Source organism: Culex pipiens, chromosome 3, assembly GCF_016801865.2.
Source record: "Culex pipiens pallens isolate TS chromosome 3, TS_CPP_V2, whole genome shotgun sequence".
Classification (NCBI taxonomy): domain Eukaryota; kingdom Metazoa; phylum Arthropoda; class Insecta; order Diptera; family Culicidae; genus Culex; species Culex pipiens.
Window position 1 is genome coordinate 35,022,719 of NC_068939.1, and position 23,428 is coordinate 35,046,146.

Sequence of the window (23,428 nt, forward strand, 5' to 3'; positions counted from 1 at the left end):
AGAAAAAAAAAGATGAAAAAGCACCTCATCCTCCCTCTTTCCCCACCCATGGTGTCCCATGAAAAAGATCGAGGGAGCGCGTCATCATAATGCTGGGGTAATATATCTTATCATAATGATGCGATATTGTTCCAAGAGGCTGCATTGTGCTGCTTCTGCTGCTTGAGCTTTTTCTTCTTGCATTTTTCCCGCCCCATTCAGAGGCTGAGAGAGAGAAGGGGAGCGAAAACAAAACGATTCCTCTGTGGTGGGTTGGAAAAACAAGTTACAACGAGTAGGACAGTGCCAGAAAGTGAGAATGAAAAATAAAACAAAAGACCATTGATATCTTGGGGCAGTGTTGCCGGTTGGGGGTTTTCAATGGAATATCTCTGAACAGTTGGACTTGTTGGTTTGTCGGATTGCTGGGTGCGGTTGGGTGGCGAACAAGTATTTACTTAGAGATGAGTTTTCCCACCCAGGGTGACATCAAGGGGCAGGGTGGTTGGCAAACAAGAGGAGTTGATTGAGGAGGAAAGTGCAGCTGGTAGAAACATCTCAAGGCTAGTGAGCCAATTATTGTGATTATTTGCAAGAAGAAAGTGGTTCTTGTCTAGTGTGATTTGCATAACAGGATTTGTATTCTGTTGATCTTTTTGTTTTTGAATGCCGAGGGCATTTCCTGTAGAAATATGGAAGGACTTTTATCCAATCAGAACAATGAGCGATTTTCCACTAGAAGTTGTTTGTATATCTGGGCATTACTTTGAGGATTGTTTAATGACGAGATTCATCCTCTCATTTGAATTTCACAAAAAAAAAAACAACCGCACAATCAAACACTGCTGATCACAGCTGACTGCCAATGATAATGACTTGCCCGAAGCACAGTGCTGACGGAAGAAAAACAAATCCAACCACCCACATATCGCGTTGGGCTGCTTCTCATTTGGAAAGCTCTTATCTTCGTGGAGCCGCGTGTGTGTCCTATTTAAAAATGCACCGCGAGAAAGGGATTTCAGATTGCGGCCATTGTTCTTCGCGGGGGGTTGATCGAAAATGTCTTTGTTATAAAAATAAAAAAAAAAAACGAAACTATTGGCACTACGCCCCCCGGGGCATGGCCTTCCTCTAACGTGGGATTTCTGCTCCAGCGCCTCTGACGAGACAGGAGAAAAAAAAAAAATATAAAAATAAAATCTTTGTAAATTACATAGATAAAAATTTAAACAATGAGTAAAACATTTTTAAAATGTGTATAAAAAAAAAGAAAAAAAATTACACGATGATTTTACTGTATACGATTTAATGAATAGCTCGTCACTTTTTAGAGCAAGTCCACGAGCAAAGCATAGCCATCTTGCCACGACCTCACCAATCTGCCTAAAATTTTCTGGGATTGTTTGTACATATAAAACTAGCATCTGGCCAAAATATGAGCACAAAATCGTTTCCAAGGATACTTGATGTCGAGCAGAATTTACAACCAAAACTACACTAAAATTAAATGGTGTATTTTATGTGTTAAACTGCCTTACCCAAGGCAATATAAGTCTCAGATGGTAGTCCCAGATGTCTCCTACCAGCTCCAGGTCGAATAGGTCCAGGTCGAATAGAGTGGATATCTGGATGGAACATTTTTTTTATTTGAGTTTGAAAATTGTGCTATTTTTCACAAAAATGCCAATAACGTCCTTTAGATTTAACCAACTGGGATGCTTCACCCCGAATATTAGACCAAAAATTCAATATTACGTCATTTTGAAATGTCAGACTTCTAGAGAATTTCCTCAGCACTTCAAAAATTTGTTTTTCAAAAGTGGGCAAACATGGCACTACTTTCAAAAAAAAAAAACTGCGACTATCATCAATAAAGTTAACTAAAAATAACTATAACTTGAAAACTGTGCACTTTATCAAAATTTCACTAGAGTACTTTTTGATTAAACACTGTACTTTACATAGAAAATGAAGTTTAAAATTTTTTGCAACCAATATCTCGATTTTTGGAAAAAACATTATTGTTTGAAAAATTTATAACTTGGTCAAAGATTTTTTGCCGCTTCTTGAAATTTCTGAAAAGTTGGCATTTCGTCCCCTAAAACATATCAGAAAATAAAAAAAAATTAAAAATAGTGTTTTTGCAAATCAAGTTTTAGTGAAAAAAAGTAAAAAAGTTTTTTTACCATATATATTTTTTTTCAGTGAAGTCCTTATCCAAACCTACAACTTTTCTGAAGACACCAAATCGATCATTAAATTTCTTCAAAAGATACAGATTTTTGAATTTTCACATATCATTTTTGTATGGACAGCTGCCAAATTTGTATGGAAAATTATATGGACAAACTAATGATGCAAAATGGCTTATTTAGGTATACCGATGGCACTTAAAAAGTTTCATTAAAAATAAAAATTTAAATAAAAAACCTGATTTAATATCACCAGGGGTGTAATAGAGCTTTCTTACAAAATAATGCAACTCCGACAAATATATTGGTGCAATACATTTTTCAGAAACAAAAAACTCGAATGCCGTTGTTTTTTTAATTGTGGATCGCAAGATAATTATATTTAATTAAGAAAAACATATTGGATTGACATAATTAGAAAAAAATAAAGGGTACTAGTCTTTAATGTTAGTCTATGATTAAATTAAAAAAAATATGTATCGATATTGCACTTTGTCGATCTATTATGAGATGCCAGAAAGAACACATTCACGCGTAGCGTAAAACGCGCAAGCGTAAATGTACTGGCGTTTGCGCTTCGACTTGACGACTTGTCGATCTTTCGAGCGAAAACGAGTCGGAACATCGAATTTGATGTTCAGTATATGATTCTGTATAAAATCAAAAATTTAATAGGAAAAAATTGGGAAAAATAAGACGTAAAACACTAATATGGCTATATCTCTGGAAATACATTTTTGAAAAGCTACAAATTTTGGGCCCAAGCAGTTTATGGCGCATGTTTTCGAATGGCTTTTTATATGAAACTGAATTCTTTTAATTTGATAGTGTTATCTGTAAAATAGTCCAAAAACTACCTCTAAAAATGGCATTGACCGCATTTACTGGTCGAAAATTGTGAATCGAAAAATAAAATGTTCGTCTCCGACCCCACGGCTACAGATCTGAAATATAAAAATTGTGGGTTTTACGAGCGGTTTTCCAATGATGGAAGACACAAATTTTTAAGAGCCGATGCAGACATCACTCAAGTTTTTCTGAAAAAGGGCTCTCACAAATCAGACCTTGAGTTCCGGGTATCGGGCCAAAATGCAATCGAAAGAGCGCATCTTAACCTTCAATTTAGTAATAGGATTTTTTCCTGGGACGATTCCTCGCCGTGCACGATTTTTTTAAGATTTCTGAGAAAAGCGTTTCCCAAAAGCAAACCTTAAACCTTTCTTTTGTAAGATTTAATATTAAAAATATTTTCAAAATTTTTAAATCAAGACAAACATTTCAAAAGGGCCAAACATTCAATATTACGCCCTTTTGAAATGTTTGTCTTGGTTTAAAAATTTTGAAAATATTTTTTTCGAAAAGATCGGAAAATTTCACGAATGTTTCATATTTTAACATTGTAAATCGGACCATTAGTTGCTGAGATATCGACATTAGAAAATGGTGGGTTGTTTGGGTGAGACTTAGAAAACATCAATTTTCCTGTTTTTAAACACTTGCATGGCAATATCTCAGCAACTAAGGGTCGTATCAACAAAGTTCAAAAAAGCAAAATATAGAGAATTTTCTCAGCTCTTCAAAAATATTTTTTTCAAAAGTGGGCAAACATGTGCACTAATTAAAAAAATTAAAAACTGCGACTATTTTCAAAAAAGTTACCTAAAAATGGATTCAACTTGAAAACGGTGCACTTTACCAAAATTTCACTACTGTACTTTTTGATTGCAAATTTGATTCTACATCGAAAAATGAATTTGAAAAAATATTGCGACCAATATTTCGATTTTTTGAAAAATCAGTATTGATTAAAAAAATTATGACTCGGTCAAAGATTTTTTGCACAACCTGGAAATTTCTGAAAAGTTGGCATTTGATGTCCTCTAAAACATATCAAAAAATAAAAAAAAATAAAAATAGTGGTTTTTTGCAAATCAAGTGTAAGTGACAAAAAGTTAAATAAAAAATCACCTAATTTTTTTTATCGTGTATCATATTTTTTCAGTGTAGTCCATATCCATACCTACAACTGTGCCGAAGACACCAAATCGATCAAAAAATTCCTTCAAAAGATACAGATTTTTGAATTTTCATACATCATTTTTGTATGGACAGCTGCCAAATTTGTATGGAAAATTATATGGACAAAGTAATGATGCAAAATGGCTTCTTTGGGCATACCGAAGGCACCAAAAAAGTTTCAGGCGGATTAAAAAATACAAAAATTAAAATTCTAAAAAAAAGACCGATTTCGTAGAAAATTGCTCATTTCTGAAACTATTAACATTTATTTAAAAAAAAGTCTGACAAATATACGGTAAAAGCGTCTGATTTTCCGAAATAAAATAAAAATACATACCACTTATATGAGATCTTTTAATTTTTATGTTTAAAAGTTAAATTTTAAAGTGATGTTACGATTTTTTTCGTTCAAAATTTTTGAGGAAATAGTCCAAAATTTTACAAAAAGACTCACGAAAAATGCAGGATGGTATGCCTCTCTTAAAAAATACCAAAATCATTTACTAAAACTGTTTTTTTTAAGTGGTCTAAACGTCAATATTTTCAAACATTGATAGTGGGCATTGATTCCCCAGACAATTTGACATAAAGGTCTCCATATTGACCATTGTCCTATGTCCAATCCTTGTCAAAATACAGGGGTTTTAAAATTAAAAAATGTTGAAAAACTTGGTTTTTTTGTGGTTTTTGGCAATTTCTTTATGACAGACTTGATTTTTCAGTCTCGAATATATTTTTACCGGAAAGCTCGTCCAATTTCCCATAAATTTTCCTTTGACAGCATTCATTTGTAGTTAAGGACCAAAATTACCCCTTCAAGCATAGTTTTACGAAAATTATTTTTAATTTGTTTCATATCAAAATGTACTGAAACGACTTATACACCAATTTTACATTTAAATCACCTTCAAACACACCGTTCACCAAAAAATGATGCAGTAGCATAGTTTTGACAAAACAAAGCAGCACCGTCACCGGGCTTGTCCTCATCGTCGTCGTCCTCGTCATTCACACTCCGTGCCACACCAGCACGGGACGTATGACAGCCCCCGGAGGACAGCGAACGAGGAATCCGAGCTGAAATTTTCCGCTAAATTTGAAATCCGCCGCGCGCATTGCACCAAAACCAAAAACAACAAACAAACAAAATTGTACGAGCGCCATGCAAAACACCACCGCGTTGCATACATTCAGGGGGCTGCAAGAAAAAAAAAAGTACACGGAGGGAAAATTTCGCACAATAAGGCAGAACGCGCGACGGCCTCGACGGGTGCCATTGTTGTCATTAATGGGCGCCACGGGACTCTACCTGGTGACGGTGCCGAACCGACAACGGCGACGGAATCGACCACAATGTGGGCTGCAGTGGGTTCTAGAGAGGATGGATGAGGTAGAGAAGTTGGTTCTATTCATCATCTGACGAGGTTTGAGAGCAAAAGTACACTGGATGAAGAAAAAAAATCAAAATTTATTTTTAAACAATTAATTTGTAGAAAACAATCTAGTAAAATAAATCAAACAAAAAATATTCAATAAAAAAAATGATTTCTTCCATCCAGTGCTGCCAACCTTAGCCCGGTGAAAAAGTGTGAAAATTTTCTTTGTTTCCCAGAACTTTCCAGTCCATCTGTAACCGGAAGTGCTTATCCGTCCTCGTAAAGCACAAACCAAAAAAGTGGGATTTTTCAAGCAACCGGATGGATTTCGCCAGGATGCTGAGTCCGCGAGAATGGCGCACTTCTTTGTGCTTCCAACGACACCATCCAACCTCAAGGACATAATCGCTGTCTGTCACTGCCAGCGACCACAGTTGGAGGTCGGAAAAGGTGTAAATTGTGCTGGTGATTAATTGGACCACTTGGGCCCCGTCCCTGGTGGCATTGTCCCTGAAGGGAGGTTTTTTGCTGTGAGGAAGGATTTTGATGATAAGTATTTTTTAAGGGGATTTGAATAAATGAAAATCATAGTTTATCAATTTGTATTCAAAATTAATAATGAATAAAGGCCTGATCCAATTAAAAATTAAAAAGAATCACTACTCATAACGCTCATAACACCAGCAAAAGTCCGATTAACTTGATGAACCGCACACCGAAATTGTAATTTCCGGTCATTTTATGCTTTTCATCGTCCAACCATTCATCCATCACATGCGAGATATATTATTAATGTTTTAAGCCGTTAATTGAATGTTTCCAGGACCCACACGCAAAAAAAAAGCTGATCAAAAGCACATCAGCAGTGATTTCGTGCCAAAGGGAATTAAATTACCCCTCTCTTGCGTACCTCATTTGGGGGCAAACTGACCAAAGATGAGTTTTAATATGCAGTGTGTTAATGAGCTTTTCATGGAAGGGAACCGTAATGATGTGAAAATCGAAGCAATGATTGATCAAGTGAAAAAAGCTGTGTTGCAATTTGATGAGTATTTGGGGTGTGCTTCCAATTAAAAACAGCACAGTTAAAATTAAATGATTTATTGTTGCGAAAATACATATGCTCCTTGTGATTGTATCCTTTCGAGTTTAATTTTTTTGGGAGGATTGCATGATTTTCCATGTTTTCTTCACAAACGTCAAATGTTCGTTGCAAATATTTTTTTAAAGTGTATGTTACTCGACAAAGATGGGTGAATGAAAATGAAAATTGGTTTATTATGGTATCACCATTTGAATAAAAATAGTGTCCAGTTATTTTTTTTTTTTGAACTTTCTTCATTCCGGTACGAGAATCGAACTCACGACCTCTGGATTGGAAATCCAGCACGACGCTTGTCGAAATCCATCCCCTACCGGTTAGTATTTTCAGTGAACAGATTTACTCTTTGAAGGGAGGGATCTGACTTGCCGAGCCAGACAGGAATCGAACCCATCACCTTCCACTTACAAGGCAAAACCCGTAACCTCTCGACTGCGGTTGCTCAGCAGGCAATAATTTGTTTTCAAAATATTTTAGTAGTGACGAAACATATTTTTTTAAGTGAAAAAAAAAACATTTTTACTATCTGTGAATTGGAATTCCACATAGGGGAAAGTGGGGCAAGTGTAACAAGCTAAGGGAATGCTCGTTATAACCCATTAAAAACGTTAAAAAATCTGTCGGATTTATTGGAATCATCTTATTCTAGGTCTTGACCGAGACTTTGATGGAACAAGTTTTAAAAAAGTTATGTTTTTTAATGTAAAAAATTGATTTTAATTTTTTTGATTTTTCGTACGTTCTACTCAACTAGGGGGACAAGACGAACAACCCGTTGGGGCAAGAGGAACAATGCATGTAAAAACATGCTAATATACTAACAATTGAACTATTATCACTTAGATACATCAGATTAGGATGTATTTAAAACGTTTCTTTCATTTTTAGATTAAAAAATAATATTTTAATAAAAATTTGATCGTTTTTACAGAAAAAAATGTTACTTAGATGATAAATAGTAAATTTTCATGATATTATTATATAGTTTGCTAGCAACAATTCCTCATACTGCAAATAATCAAAATTGTAAAAATTACGGCCTTACTAGCGATTATTCCTCTTGCCCCATATGGTCGTCTTGCCCCACCTTCCCCTACATTCAAAAGGTTTTCAAGCGATCCCATATAAGCAGAATATCCCAAACATGCTGAATTTGATTATAAACGCAGGAAAACTAACTTAAAACTGTGTACAGTGCATTAGACATCTACTTCTATGAAAGAAATTAGATTTTTGAAAAATATATGTTTTTTGTTCACTGATTTTCAGAACCAATTTTGAAAAGGGGGCAATATGAACTTTAAAAAATATTTGCAATGGTTTTAAAATAGCAAAAGAATTATATTTCCATAAATGTGTCTACTTGCAGTTCATAAAATTCATTAACCCTCTACTTCCAGATTTTTTTTCGATTTTTTTTTATTTTCCCAATGCTTTTAAAAGATCAAAAATTGGTTGAAAATGGATTTATGACGATTTTTCAGATCGAAGCCCGTCTAAAGGCGGGGCTAGATTGTAGAAAGTTAAGACTATATAAAAACGTAAAAAGATCATCTTGGATCTGGGAATTTCACGGTAAAAAAATATTTTTTGGTAAAAAAAATCAGTCGTTCAATTTGTTTGGTCGTTTTGACATGGAAATCAGTTGTAGTCTTATCAAATATTTTAGGAAATAACTACAACACAATCCTAAAAATAGTCATATATAGCTAATTTTATAAAAGTTTTTGTACGCGGTTCGAGTGTAGAGACAATAAAAAAATTCAAATTTCAATCCCAATATTGAACATGTTGAAATAAAAAATTATCACAAAATGTTTCAAACATTGTTACATTTGTGCTACAGCTAAAAATATTAATGAAAAATCAATAAATTCCTAAAGACATTTTTTTCCAAAGCATTTGAATTTGAACCAGATGAAAATTCACCACAAACTTATGAAAATTTACCAGTTCAGTTCCTGATGTAATGTTACACATTTTTTTACACGAAATCTGTCATCATTCCCTGACGAATATTAAAAAAAAAATCCGAGAAGAACTAGTTTTCACCAAAATTCCCGATTAACTAACACTACTTCGAAGAATTTTTTTACCATTCTTCACTAAAACTGTTTTGTTGCTCACAACCGAGGTGAAATAGATTTTTTTTTGTCAAAGTAACTTACACCATTTTTTCTAGTTTTTCATCCCATAAACTCAGTCGACATGAAACTATATTATTCAAGCTTATTGATGAAAAAGAAAGATCAAAATTTCTGTTCAGTTTTGATAAAAAATAATCATATTGAAAATATTTTTAGAATTAGAACAAGGCAATAATAATTTTGTCATAAAATAGCATTCAGTGCTGATATTTTAACATGCAATTTCAAAAAAACTTTCAAAAATATGTTTCAAAAGCGAGCTTCATATTTCCAACGTGCCCTCAAAATTGTATGAAGCCATGCATGGAAAAACTTATGAAGCAAAATGGTTTCTAATTTCAATAGAAAAATGTAAACAAAAACCGGTTTGCAAAAACTTGGAGAATAACTCAAAAGGTACACACATTTTTTAGATTTTTGTCCCTCAATTCTGATCAGCGCAGAGAGGGAATTAAAAAAAATCTGATTCATCATGATAGCATTTACCCTGTTTACATAAAATAAAAATAACGTGACATAAATCAAGTAAAAACCAGTAATTTCAGTAAATTCAACAGAGAGGGGATTTCTGAGAAACATATGTTTTAAAAATCATACCAGTCATTTTACAATAAAATGAATATTTTTTCAGTAGATCAGTTTGGTTAAAGAAATTGATCAATGTTATTTCAGAAATTGAATATATTTTCAAAAGCCATATTTCAACAACTGTTGAACATTTTTTGGACATTTTCTACTGAAAAAAAAAACAAGGAAAAAATTTTTTTGAGGTAAAAAAAATTTTTTTTTTGATGAACATTAAAATAAGTACGCAAAAACAACCCAGATCCCTGAAAAATTACAAAAAAGCTATTTAAAAAAAAAATCAAAAACAATAAATTTTAAACGTGAGAGACAGCAATGGATCAAAACATTAACAAAATATCATATGAAAGCGATTTCACGTAAAACAGGAAGTGTCCAAACCAAAAGGTCTCCAATTTGGCTCATATTTGGCGTGGGAGATCATTGGCCAACATTTTTTTTTTGTTTAGCGATAAAAAATCAAAAAAATCAAATTATTCGCTCTACAGCATTGCCTTGGCGTTCTCGATTGCGAGATTCCTACTCGAAACTAGGTGTCCGAAGGCTTGATTGTTGAGGCAATTGCAAACCTCTTTTAACACCTTAGCTTCCATCCACCCCGGGATTCGAACTGACGACCTTTGGATTGTTAGTCCAACTGCCTACCAGCGACTCCACCGAGGCAGGACCCAGGGAGACGACTCCTACACCTGAACTGAGCCAACGACCTAACCTTTTTAGGTTAGTACGGGACCAACATTTACTTCCCTTCCGACGGAAGGCGTGATCAGACAAATCTCGTCTCGAAAAATGCCACCGGGACCGTCTGGGATCGAACCCAAGCCGACTGGGTGAGAGGCAATCACGCTTACCCCTACACCACGGTCCCCGTGTTTAGCGATAGAATGGTCTAAAAAATTACGTTTTTCGTCAATTTTCGCAAAAACCGCATACTTTTTTGGCTACCAAATTAGGAAAATTTTGATATCCAAAAAAGTATAGGTCATATCCGAAATTTTAAAAAATTTCGTAGTTTTAGTGATTTATTTTTACTTTACCTGTTTTTGTCATTTGGCCGTTTTAGCGCGCGACGCGTCGAAAACCCCAGTTTTTATGTTCAAACAATCATATTTCCGAATCGTGTTAATGGATATTCGGGTAAAAAAATACGGATATTATAAATTTGCCCAAAGAACTCCCATGCCAAATTTTAGCCAAATCGGAGCACTTTTGATTTGGATACATCCTGTTAAACGATGTTAAATAATATTATTTATGTTTAACCTTGTCAAACTGTTACTATTTATATGGGTGGAGGGGGAAAAATACAAAAAAAACTATTTGTTTCATTTCGTCGGCATTGTAAAATATTATTAACATATTTTTTTTCAGATTTGCAATAAACAATATAATTTATTAAAAACTTTAAATATTGTTTTCCTATTTGTAATCCGAGTTACTTTTATGTAATAAAATTCATTTCTTAAAATTTACTATTAATTTAAGTTTTTTTCCTTGTTTTTTTTTGACGTTATTGTTTGTCCTCTGATTATTTGGTTAAAATAAAAAAAATCAAATTTAATTTGCAATTACTGTAAAATATATGCCAAATTTTGAGAAAAGATAAGCTTAAAAAAACTCAACTCGCACAGCCACTCAAATCCCCTTAATTCTCTCGGCCCATCTCGGCGAAATCCCTTCCACGGAAGATCGAAATCATAAAAGCCATAAACACTTCTTACTCTCGGGGCCTTTAAAGCCCGCCGAAGCTGGCCACAAAGCCGGAAACCCCGGGACACCCCCCGCGGAGGGATGATGGTAGTCATGGCAGCAGCAGCAGCACCGGCTAATGGCAACCCATTTCCGCCATTTTCCTGCGCTAAATGGGCGATTTAAACAGCCATTAGGGAAGTTTAATGAAGCACTATCTTCCCACGCCCCACCAAGATGATTGGGGGGAAAAAGGGTAGAGTCCTCTTCTTGAGAAACTTTTCTTCCCAAGGGAATGGAAAAGTAAATCGACCGAAGCCCGGGTATTGAAATGCCATTAAGCGGGTTTCGATTGATAGTGGGGTTGTTAAGAAAAGTGCATCCTCGCCCCGGCTCTAAACTTTAGGGGGGTTGGGATGCGCTCAAGTGGCGGTGCTTCAAGGAACAAGTTTTGCGATTGAAATTTTATCTGGCGAAAATGAGCAAATTCAAGGGGTGGGAAGCTGACCTCGAGGGTTTGGTCAGTCTGTTATCAGAGGAAGAATCTGATTTCAAAACTAGGAACTAAGCGTTAAGTGTTTCATTCATCTGTTATTTCAATGTTTTTGTTAGCTTCAAATGACCATTTTGAAAAAGTAACACAGTTTTGGCGTAAAAACCCACGTTTACTGGGCTGTTGCTGCTACTAAAAGGGACTCTCGCTTAGGCAAATATTGTTCTTTCATTAGCGACAGCACCAGCGTCGCAATGTTGACACTGTTTTTCCTCGCCATGGAACCAACCCGAGCACTCAGACCAGTGAATATCTCCGAAAAGCTTCAAAACACGCCGCCACCATATTCGCAGTGACTAATTACAAAATTTGCTCACCCCAGACAGTTGCTCGGAGGAAATGAGTTGTTGCCCAGGACATTCCCGGCTTCGTCACGGTAAATAAAATCAAAATTTGATGCCGTTGCAATTAAATTACTCACTAGCACACACACACACCCACTTAAACACACACCTCGAACAGCTAATGAAAATCCGCTGCCGAAAGCGCCATTTTGCCACCCGTTTTGTGCTAAATTGCGTTGGAACATAAATTGAGCTGATTGAATAAACCGCAGGAAAGTGGTTCAGCTTTTCAATAGTCGCCCGATAACACCCCGAACCCGGAATCAAACGGGGCCCATTCGATTGCCAGCGAACGTTCGCTCAACTCTAATTTAGCGACAATAAGACCCTCTGGCGGGGGAATCCGGTACTATGGGGTGGTGGCACAGTGGGCCTACTTGATGGAAAAAAATTAAAAAAACTTAATTATATCTAAGAAAAAAGATATTTCAAATTTTAACATAAAATTTAAGATTCTTTAAATTGGGTTTTGAGTGGCTCTGCATAAAAAAAAATGTCTATTGAGAACAAGGAGTTCTCTTGTCTTCTTGGTTGATACTTTGAACGATTCGAGAAAAACGTGTTTTAATCATTAGGCCGTTACAAATTTTTTTCAAAGTTTATGTCGCCCTTCAAAATCTAATTTTGAATCTCAAAATTTTCAAAAGTTTCATTTTTTGACATTGGTTAATCGTCGCCAACTAACACGAAATCGGAAAAAGTCACGATTTTACGAATAAAAATTATTCAAAAAGTTACGGCCATGATCAACGATGACCAATTTTTTTAGATTTGTAAAACATTGATATACTTTTAAAAATAACCCTGCAGAGCTAGAAAAAACACGCATTTTAAAATGATATTTTTTGTTCTAAATGAAAAATATGACTCTTCTAGTTTATTGCAGATTTGAAAAGTAGGTACATTTAATTTACTTTAAAATGACAAGTCCCAACATTTTTTACAGTCAAGTAACGAAAAATGGCATGGATTTTAAAAACTATTTGTTGTATTTTTTTTTACTTTGGCTGTGTCTCTACCAACTCACACGAAATCGGAAAAAGTTGCCCCGACCAACTCACACGTTTCCGTGAAACTTTGTCCTAAGGGGTAACTTTTGTCTTTTGATATCTCGTGACGGAGGGGTGGTACGACCCCTTTCATTTTTGAGCATGCCAAAAAAGAGGTGTTTTCAATAATTTGCAGCCTGAAACGGTGATGAGATAAAAATTTGGTGTCGAAGAGACTTTTATGTAAAATTGTACGTCCGCTTTGATGGCGTACTCAAAATTCCGAAAAAACGTATTTTTCATCGAAAAAAAAAATCACTAAAAAAGTTTTATCAAATTTTTTGTAATTGTCTGCTCTACAACTTTGTAGAACATTGTTACACTCTAACAAATAACCCTGCAAAGTTAGAAAAAACACGAAATTTTAAAATGATATTTTTTGTTCTAAATGAAAAAATTACCCTTCTGGGTCAATGTAGATTCGAAAAGAACATTAAATTTCCCATAAAATGACATGTTCCAAATATTTTTAATTCGAGTAATGATGAATGGCAGAGTTTTGAAAACTTTTTTTTGTGTTTTTTTCGATGAAAACTACGTTTTTTTCGGAATTTTGAGCAAGCCATCAAATCGGGCGTCCAATTTTACAAAAAAGTCTCTTTGGCACCAAATTTCCAAACCATCACCGGTTCAGGCTGCAAATAATTGAAAAACACGTCTTTTTCGATTTTTCGACGTGAACCTATTTCTTCCAAAAAGTCCTAATTATAACCTACAACTTTGTCGAAGACAAAGAAGGGATTAGAAAATCCCTTCTCAAGATACAAAATGGCATACATTCACATACGTGTTTTCGGAAAATAGCTGGCAAATCTTCATGAATCATCGTTCGTCTCAGATTTAGCGTTGCTGAAAAATTTGTTGAAACATAGTTTTAAAGCATGAAATTACTGCTTACTTATGTTGATAACTCACACACTGGCTGGCAGTTAAATTATGGCAAAGTATACTTTTATCATACTTGTATGGCTTAAAAAGCGTCTTAATTTAGAACAACTGGAACATTCACAATACTTCCATTTTAAACATTGAAAATAAGATCAAGAGATTCAGGGATAAATATTGTTTTCAAAAATGTAAGGCTAATTTGGTGACACAAAATAAACCATTTTTTTCTCAAAATTCGTTCTATATAAATCAATTTTAACGAAAACCTCATATATTATTTTTAAAATCATAACTCTGAGCCGTTTCAACCGATTTGAGCTCTCTTGGACGCAAATTACTTGATTCCATGAGAGCTGAAATCGGTTCCAACGGCTCGGAGTTATGAATATTTATTTATTGTGTTTTTGGTGAATTGACGAAATTGTCATTGGTGGGACCAATCTAGCACTGCGTAAGTCACCTTGATGGGAAAAAAATACTTTAAAATGTTGAGCCCGATTGGAGAACTTTTTTCGGTTTATGCTGTTTTCAAATGGAATTGCTTTACCAATATAAGAAATTTAGAACTAAGCAATACAAAGAAAATAAAAAGTTAGTGAATTTAAGCGTCAAATTTTGCTCTACATATTTGCTGAGAACACCACATCGAATCTTTTTGTATGCTAACTCGCAATTTTGTACAGAGACTGAAGACTAGTGTTAAAAAACAAATGAAGCAAAATTGGTTCTTTTGACATGGTGAACATGTCCCGGCTTTGTTTATAAAATTACGCTTGAGACATATTTAATCAGTGCTGTTTTTTGATATGCATATCCGAAAAAAATAAATAAATTATAGAATAATAAAAAATAAGCAAAATGAAAATATATCAAAACTTCCCACTATCCCAACCACTATAACAGCACACAGAACCCATCTAATCAACACCAAATCCCGTGGCTTCGTCAGGCGTGGGATCCTCAACTAATGAACCACCCCCCTGATTCCTGGATATTCAGCATACCTCCCCGCAAATAGGGTGATGCTTTCTGGGTTAACTGCCGTTTGATTCGCTTTAATTAAAGCTGCGCAAATTTTCCAATTCGGTACGCTTCCCCATGGGACTTTCAGAGCTTTGATTTGGAACTTAAATATTTTAAAGAGGTGAAATGGTGGTTGCAGTTGTTATATTTTGATTTTTTAGAAATTGCAAGTCATTGCTAATGTTAAATTATTTTTTTAGCTGATTCGTCCATAAATGACAAATTTCCCCATCCAATCAAACTGAGATCTCTTCAAAGTTCTGAAAGCTCACATTCTTCATCCCCTGGAAAACTGGGTTAATTTCACCCAGAAGAACCACCAGCGAGGTCCTGTTTCTTGTGCAAACTTCGCTCCAGCTGGAATGGAGGCAATTACGAATTTACGACGATCCATGGTGCAAAGACTCCCCGAAAACCTTCCCGTTGACATCGTCAACCGGTCCTGCCCAAACAGAACAAAGACGTCAAAATCTTCACCATTGTCCCGCCAGAGTCCCAGCTGTGGGGACTCGTCGCTCGCGCGAGCTGCTCTAATAATTATCTATAATCATTCATCGTCTGGATGGTTTTAGCTCGCGTCGCGTTATCCTGGAAGACACTGACAAAGACGTCGTTAATTACTTCACTCCGGGACCTGGGCTGTAATGTAATTATCTTTGGCTTTGATGGTGAGGAATATGGTCGCCTGTAAATCGTGAAGAGGCAAAGGACTTTAAAGGATTGCTTGATGTGACAATTTATTATCATAAGTTTATCTAGGAGGATTATAAATTGCAAAAAATACCTAAAAAAATGAATGTTTTGGGTTCTTTTATCGATCAGACCCACCCCGTCATTCCCATTATCCCGTTAGCTTTGCAAAAAAAAAAAAAAAAAAAAAAAAAAAAAAAAAAAAAAAAAAAAAAAAAAAAAAAAAAAAAGAAACAAGTTTTCTTCCACCAATTTGCCCCTGTGCGCAAGGACGCGTTCTGCCAATTGGGTCGTTAGAATTCCAGGCCAGCAGTTGCAGTCGACTTTCCCAAGATTTTCCTTCCGCGACGTGAATCGAACCGCCTTTGTGTGTTGTACTACCTTAACGAGGGGGGGTTCGAATTGAAATGGGTGGAATATGTACCCACGGAATCGCTTCGCAAGTCGAGTGTAATTTTCATTTTCAACAACCCACAAAAGGGTAATTTCTGCAGCACGGTAAGGCGAAATAGTTCACAGGAAAACCCGAACCCCAGAAAAAGCGTTTCATTAGTGTGGGCTCGCAGGGAGGAAAACGCACCTCCAGGAAAAACGTAACCCGTTCTGATGGCAGAGGGTGGGAGCAAAAAAGTGCTCCGGTTGTCTGCTAACAGCATCAAAGTCACGTTGCGCACTAAAATGCTGCAAGCGAAATTCCCCGAACGTGCATAAAATGATACGCTTTGCGCTGGAAAAGTTCACGGAAAATGGCTCTACGAACTGTGCAGAGCTTGGTTCATGGTTACCTTAGAGAGAGAGAGAGAGTTGTATCGTAGTCAAAATAGGATCAATTAAGAGTAAATTGCATTAATTTTAGATGGGAATGCTCTCAAATTTTCTAAGAATGATTATGATTTCAAAACTTTGAACTTTCAACAATATATTTTATGTTTTCTAATAAATAAAACTCACAAGAACAACCCTAAACACGCAGAGCTCTGGTATGCACACGAGAAAACTCCCTTTTCCAGTCAATGGAACGAGACGCACTTCCTCGGTGAGATTCCTCCCCATTTTGCCAGGCAAGAAGATGCAAACGAAGAACGACGATGCTCACCTAGTGTTCGGTATGGAATGCATCAGTTGCAGCCAAGGATGCAGGAAGGATCCTTTGCAAATGCTTTAGATGGCGCCAAAGCTTAATTGGAGCTTTTCAAAGTAACTTTTGTGAATTTAATGACATTTTCGAAAAATAATGCTTTTTTTAACAGATACTCATTTTTTACGAATATTTTTCATTTTATTTAACTTAAAACAACAGATATAAAACAAAGCCAAACACAAAAAAACACTCTTGACACGTCCTATTTATACGCACTGTACTATTTGAGTCAACCGATAATTTAAGAAATATTTTTCGAAAGTAAGAAGTACGCTATCAAATAACGTCATGATTCGAAATCCGGACACTTAGAAGTATGTGTTTTTTAATTAGTAGTATTCTTTTTCGATTAAATGAAAACATAATTTCTCGCTTACTTTTTCAAATGATCCAACAAAAAAAACTCTTACCTTTTGAAAAAGTTATCTAAAATTAAATACATTCCTTGGAGTTTTTCATATTTTTATTAGTATCGTGGAAAATGATTTAGTTTTGAAATATTTTATTTTGTTGCGTTTTAGCTTTCTTTAACATTACAAAAAATATTCCATTATTATTGAAAGCGAATTCAAAAATATCTTATTTTTTTTTGCATAAAATGATGAATGAAACCATTTTGAATAAATACTTACATAAACATTTTTTAATTAAAGTCTTATCCGTTCATTAATATTTTTTTAAAACTGAAATCAATGTCACTCCGGTTTGCGGTATTTGAAAGTATTTTCTAGTAAGGAAAAAAATATTTTACTCAAAATTCAATCATTGAAGCCAAATAATAATATTTGTACGAACATAATATGACAAATATTTGGAGAAACAAATTTGAGTGAAATCAGTCTATTATTTCATAAACAAAGTTGCAAGCTTTTTTTAATTTGCATTATTTATTTTTTGGAAAAGTATGCTTTACTTTTATTAACTTGTTCTATTCTCAACTTTTTTGCAAATCGACTTTTCTTAATATATACTTTTATTCTAATTAGATTCTTCTGTGAACGTACTTTTCTAATGTTTAAAAAAGCTATTTTGAATAATAAGATTGGACTTGTCCAAATAGGATCCCTTCAAATGTGAAATCCGAAAAAATGATTCAGATAAACACTAAATGTATAGCAATGTTAAAAGTATTTTATTTTTTATGCAAAATAATATAGTATTTCAAAGTAATTTTGGTAGACTGCACAGTTAAAAATACTAATAATTTTCAACTAATGCCATTTGCTGAAATTTTCCATATTTTTTCGAACAAACCATCGTTTTTCAAACGATGCGAAATTTGGAATGTTTTTTCACTGATTATGATTTTTCTAATAAAATATTAAATTTTTCACAATATACTGATTTTTTAATTACTCGATTTTTCATGATTTGCAGAATGGGTGCTAAGGATTTTTTTTGCAGAATGGGTGCCAAACGATTAGAAATTTTGCATGCATTTTCACTGTTTAGGATTTTTTGGATCAAAATAGTAAAATTTTCACAAAATAACGTTTTTTTAAATGTTGTTGTTAATTCATTTATTTCTGGCAGCTTTCACCTTCTTGGTCATTCGCTGTCCTCTTTTTAAAAATATAATTAAATTTATATTATCTGTAATATGGGTATCAAACAAATCAAAATTTTGTATGCTTTTTCTAAATAACGATTTCTCGAAAATGCTCAAATTTTCAATTCATAAAGGCGATTTGAAATTTTGCATGCATTTTTTACTGATTTAGAGTTTTAACATATTTTTTCGAAAATACTCAAGATTTTTTTTAATAATTCACGTAAACATTTTGTTTAAGCAGAACGCATTATTGTTTGGAAACCAGCTAAGAAATACAAATGGTGCAAAAAAGATTTTTTGATAAGATAAATGTTTTACAAAGTTTCTTCCATAAATTTCGATGATCCTCAGGCAAAAGGTTTTAATTGCAATGCATAATTAATTGAAGCACCGATTCACAATAATTCATTGAACAGCTCAACAAACCTACCCACCACATAAAAGAAAAACTAAACACTCTCACAAACATCCACTTGAACATCTCACCTGGACCTGGAGCCACACAAAACCGTACGACCCATTCAGTTCCGCAATTCCAACTACGCTTCAATAGGCTCATCAAAGTTGAACGAGAGAGTGTACATGTTGTGCATCGTCCACTGAGTCATCATCGTCATCACCATCCTGGTCTCGTAGTACTTCTGCCTGACATTCTCTCTAGTTCCGATCGAAGCCGTCCTGTTTTTATGTGTTTTATGTTTTTCTTTTTGTTTCAACTAGGGGAAAGCGACCTATTTCTGATCGGTGTTCAACTTTTTTTATATGATGTGATTTTTCGTTATTATCTAATTAAAAATAACAGCTTCTAAAAATAAGATAAGATTAGTCCATATTTCCTCCTTTCTAACTATTTCTGAATGACCTAGTCAGGCACCACACACACACACACAAACTGATCGAGCGTGAGTGTGGGTGGAAAATTGATGCATTTCCCTTTCCCATCCTGTTCCTGTTCCTGTTTATCAACATTTTGCAATCAATCAATCAAAATGTGAGGCAGGAGCAGGATGAGAGAAAAAAACACACACACACAAACACACATACACGAAACGTCGAGGAGGCACACATACATATCGTGTGGCCGTCGATTGAATTGAAATCAGGTGGTGGGTGGCGTTTTGGAGAGTAATTAAGGATGATTTGTTATCTTTTGCACGTGATTCGCTATATAGTGCTGCCATTCTTGCACGGCGGGACCATCCGGAACCTTCGGGAGAGGGACGATAAAACGCGATGCACGTGTGTTGTGTGCTGGTTGCTGGTTGGTTGGTGTAGATTAGAATGAATTATGGATGACAGGTGGTGTTGTTCGGACAAGATCAGCTTTTTGAACGTGGAGCCAGCGGATGAGTAGCATGTTGGTGTTACAATGTAAAGTGTTTTTAATGCAGTTGAGAATTATTTTCGGAAATCTATTTATGTTATAAGCTCTGATATAAGGAGATTTATGATGAAATGGCCATATTTGAAATCAGAAATTTAGCATTTAGATTTCAAAGAAAGTTTCATCTCCAACAGTCCAACTTAGATCATTTAAAATAAACCTATCTGTATATAAAATTAAAACCAAAAATGCAGACTAAAAAAGGCTATCTCAGAAAAACGTTGCTCAAATTGGCCATCTTAACGCTGAAAATGAAACATTTCATGAAATGTATCTTATCAATGCTTCGATTTTATCAGCAATTCTTCAGAAAAGTCGCTGAAAATCGATGGATTCATGTACATATCCATCAAATTTCTTATGAATATGCCTTGAGAGACTTTGAATTACATATTTGACCAATGTTTGACCTCGAAAAAACAAAATATCAATTATGGTACAATATAATCAGAAAGTTTATATTGAATTAAATCCAGATATTTTGGAAAAGTCACTTTTTATTCTACGAAATTTGGCAAGGTTCTGCTTATATTGAATCAAAATTGATACCTTTTTAGGGAAAGTGTTCTGGAAACCGTTCCCTACTATCAGATTTATTCTGATTTTTTTTAAAATGTTATGGTGTAATATGGCTGTTACTGTATTTTCATGACAAATTAAACAAAGAAAAGATTTTGATTCGGTCATATTGGAGTTTCCTGCTTGGATTTTGAGGTTTTTTAAAGAAAGCGAGAAATCTGCTAAATTTGGTTCTGAAACATTTAATTGGAGGTCAAATATGTAATTAAGAGTCTTTCAAGGAATGTTCGTGAGAAATTTTACATGGCACTCGGCGTGGTTGGAACAAAATATTACGAACCGAGATACCCCTTCGGAGATTTATACGTAGAAAGTTGTGTTTTACCGGCCTGAATCAGAATCTATAAATATGAAAGAAATTCTATCGGTGAAAATTGCGTTTTTTTTTTAATTTTAAGGTTTTTGATGTTTGGTACGGAGTTTTAATTGATCTGGCCTTATAGGTGGATTGGTCTCAAAAATTTTTTTTTATGATGTCAAAATTGTCAAAAGATATTCCACTTTAAAGACATCCGTCTTTTATACAAACTTCGTTTGCCCTCGAACCTTTGGGACCAATTTGTCACTCAAAAATCAGACACCATATTTAAAGTGGAATATCTTTTGACAGTCAAATCGGATTTACAAACCCTAAAAAGCGTTTGAAAGGTGAGAGATTTTTTCTACAAATTTATCATAAAAAATATATTGTTAAGATCGCTACCTATAAGGCCAGATCAATTAAAAATCCGTACCAAAAATCAAAAACCTTAAAATTTTTGAAAACGCAATTTTCACCGATAGAATATTTTTATATTCATAGATTCTGATTCAGGCCAGTTTTTCTAACTTTTAATTACTCTAATTATGCTTTATTCAACACTTTCAATTGCTCAAAAATGAATTTCGATGCAATACACAGCTGAAATGAACTCGAAAATTCTGTAATGTACTCAAAACTAACATATTGTAATTTAATTATTCACCAATAAAACTGAATTGAATTGAATTGAATTGATTCTTCTAGTTTTAAGCTTTCTTTATTTCTATCCCCTTTTCCTAGCAAGTTTAGTAAGTTTTTTTTCTTAATTTTTCTTACTCGTGGTAACACCTTTATTTACAAGCATTAACTGTTCCAAAATGGATTATGATGTAACACACAGCTGAAAGGAACTCCAAAACTCTGTTTTGTACCTCAAAAGAACTTATTTTATCTTGATTATTCACCAATAAAACCGAATTTGAATTGAATTGATGTACATACATGAATCCATCGATTTTCAGCAACTTTTGTAAACAAAAATCCGATAAAATCAAAAAAATATCTTTAAAAAACGTTGACCCCGAAAAATATAAGTTAAAAGCCCATCTTTCATGGTGCCAAATATCAGTCTTTCTGAATTTTTATCGTGAGTTTGTTCTAGGAAACACACCGTAAAAAAAACACACCGTGTTAAAAAAAATTACGCGATGTTTAAAATTGATAAACGCGATGTTGTTGTTACTGGAATCATTCTCTGTCAATTTACCGATTACTAACATTTATGAAAAATTCTTGCCTAAAAAAAAGTTTAGGAAACAGTGTAGAGCAACTAATTTTAAAAAGGTTCAAAGCACATATTTTATAAGCAAAAATCCAGTATGATTTTTTTTAACTTAGGCTGCTACAAATTATATTTCAAATTTTTGTCTCCCCCCCCCCCTCCCCCTTTCAAAGTTGAACCAAAAAATCAAAGGGCAACAAAATATTTTTTCAAAAAACTTCAAAATTTCAATGGAAATTTAAAAGCAATCAGCTGAAATCAATTTAAAATTCATTCCTCTGCGTTTAGAATCTTTTTTAGCATGTTTTGGTTGATTTAAAAATCTCTTGATTTTTTGAAAATTTTCGATGTATTTTATTTTTTGTATTTTTTTCGCTATAATCTTTGTTTTCGTCAAACCTTACATTTTTTGAAAACTAATGATTGTAAAACAACTGTGTGTTGCCATTTAAACTAAAGTCGAACCTGAATTAAAAATATTTTGGTTTAATATTTGATCTACTGAAAAATTAGCACACAAACCTTATTATTCAGAAACTAAATCCATCAGCTCTTAATGAAAAATCGTAAAAAAATCCAAAAATATAGTTCTCCGAATTGAATTTGGTCTAATGAAGGATATTTTTAAACTCTCAAAGTGTCAATTTTTTGTTGAAAATCTAATTGAATATTGTATTATGATTTAAAAAATTTAAAAGTTTTTTGGGGAATTAAACTATTTCAGAAAATAAATAAATAAAAAAAATTCGTCAACTCACACGAAATCGAAGCCGTAAAATTGCGATAACGCTTAGAAACCTGGTTATAGTCTGCTAAACGATTTTTTTAGTTAAAAAAGACTCGATAAAACATTTTTCACAAAATCTCAAAAACAAAGTTATAGATGAAAATTTAAATTTTTATTTAATTTTTTTTTTATTTTTTAATCAAATAGAACACTTTTGAGCATATCAGAAGAAGACATTACATTTTAGGATAAAGAAATATTTTCTTAATCTCATTGATATTTTGCAAATTGTAATAATGTACAAAACATTTTGTGATATTTTTAGTTTCAACATATAAAAAAATGAGCCGACAGGCTTCATCCATAAAGTATGTCACGCTCTAGGTGGGTCTAAGCAAACGTGAGGGAAGGGGGGGGGATTTTTGGTGATTTTTGCGTTACGTACTTTATGGACGAAGCCTTACAATATTTTCAAATAAGATGTACCAACCTAATTGGTGATTTAAAAAGAAAAACATTTTTTCCATAAAATACCATGTCTTTCCATAATTTTACGATTGAGTCACGAAAAACGGCACCGTTTTGTTGTACTTTTTCGATGAAAGATATGTTTTTCCGCAATTTTACCATAGAATCTGGTGACCATTCAAACTCGGGTGTGGTTCGAATGATTTAAGTTTCTACACGGGAAGAACTATCATTTGGATCAAAGGCTCATTCGATTTAGCATTATTGAAGCACTTTGGACAGCCTTTGCTGCCTCAAAACATCAACTTCAAACAGCTTTCCCGCTGCAGCAATCTTCCAACCAACAATGCAATGTCCGGCGATGCACCAAAGCCGAAAGCTCTGTCAACTTTGGTTGAAAGCTTTTGTCATGTTGTTC

The 23,428-nt window shown here is 34.1% G+C and overlaps 1 protein-coding gene across 1 annotated transcript in view; it reads left to right on the plus strand.

Annotated features, from left to right (window-relative positions):
- Positions 1-5,478: 5,478 nt before the first annotated feature.
- Positions 5,479-23,428, plus strand: part of LOC120426789 (uncharacterized) — a 108,799-nt gene continuing 90,849 nt past the window's right edge. The window contains exon 1 of the mRNA XM_039591566.2: positions 5,479-5,580. Within this exon, the coding sequence (XP_039447500.1) occupies positions 5,479-5,580 (102 nt within the window). The remainder of the gene's footprint in view (positions 5,581-23,428) is intronic.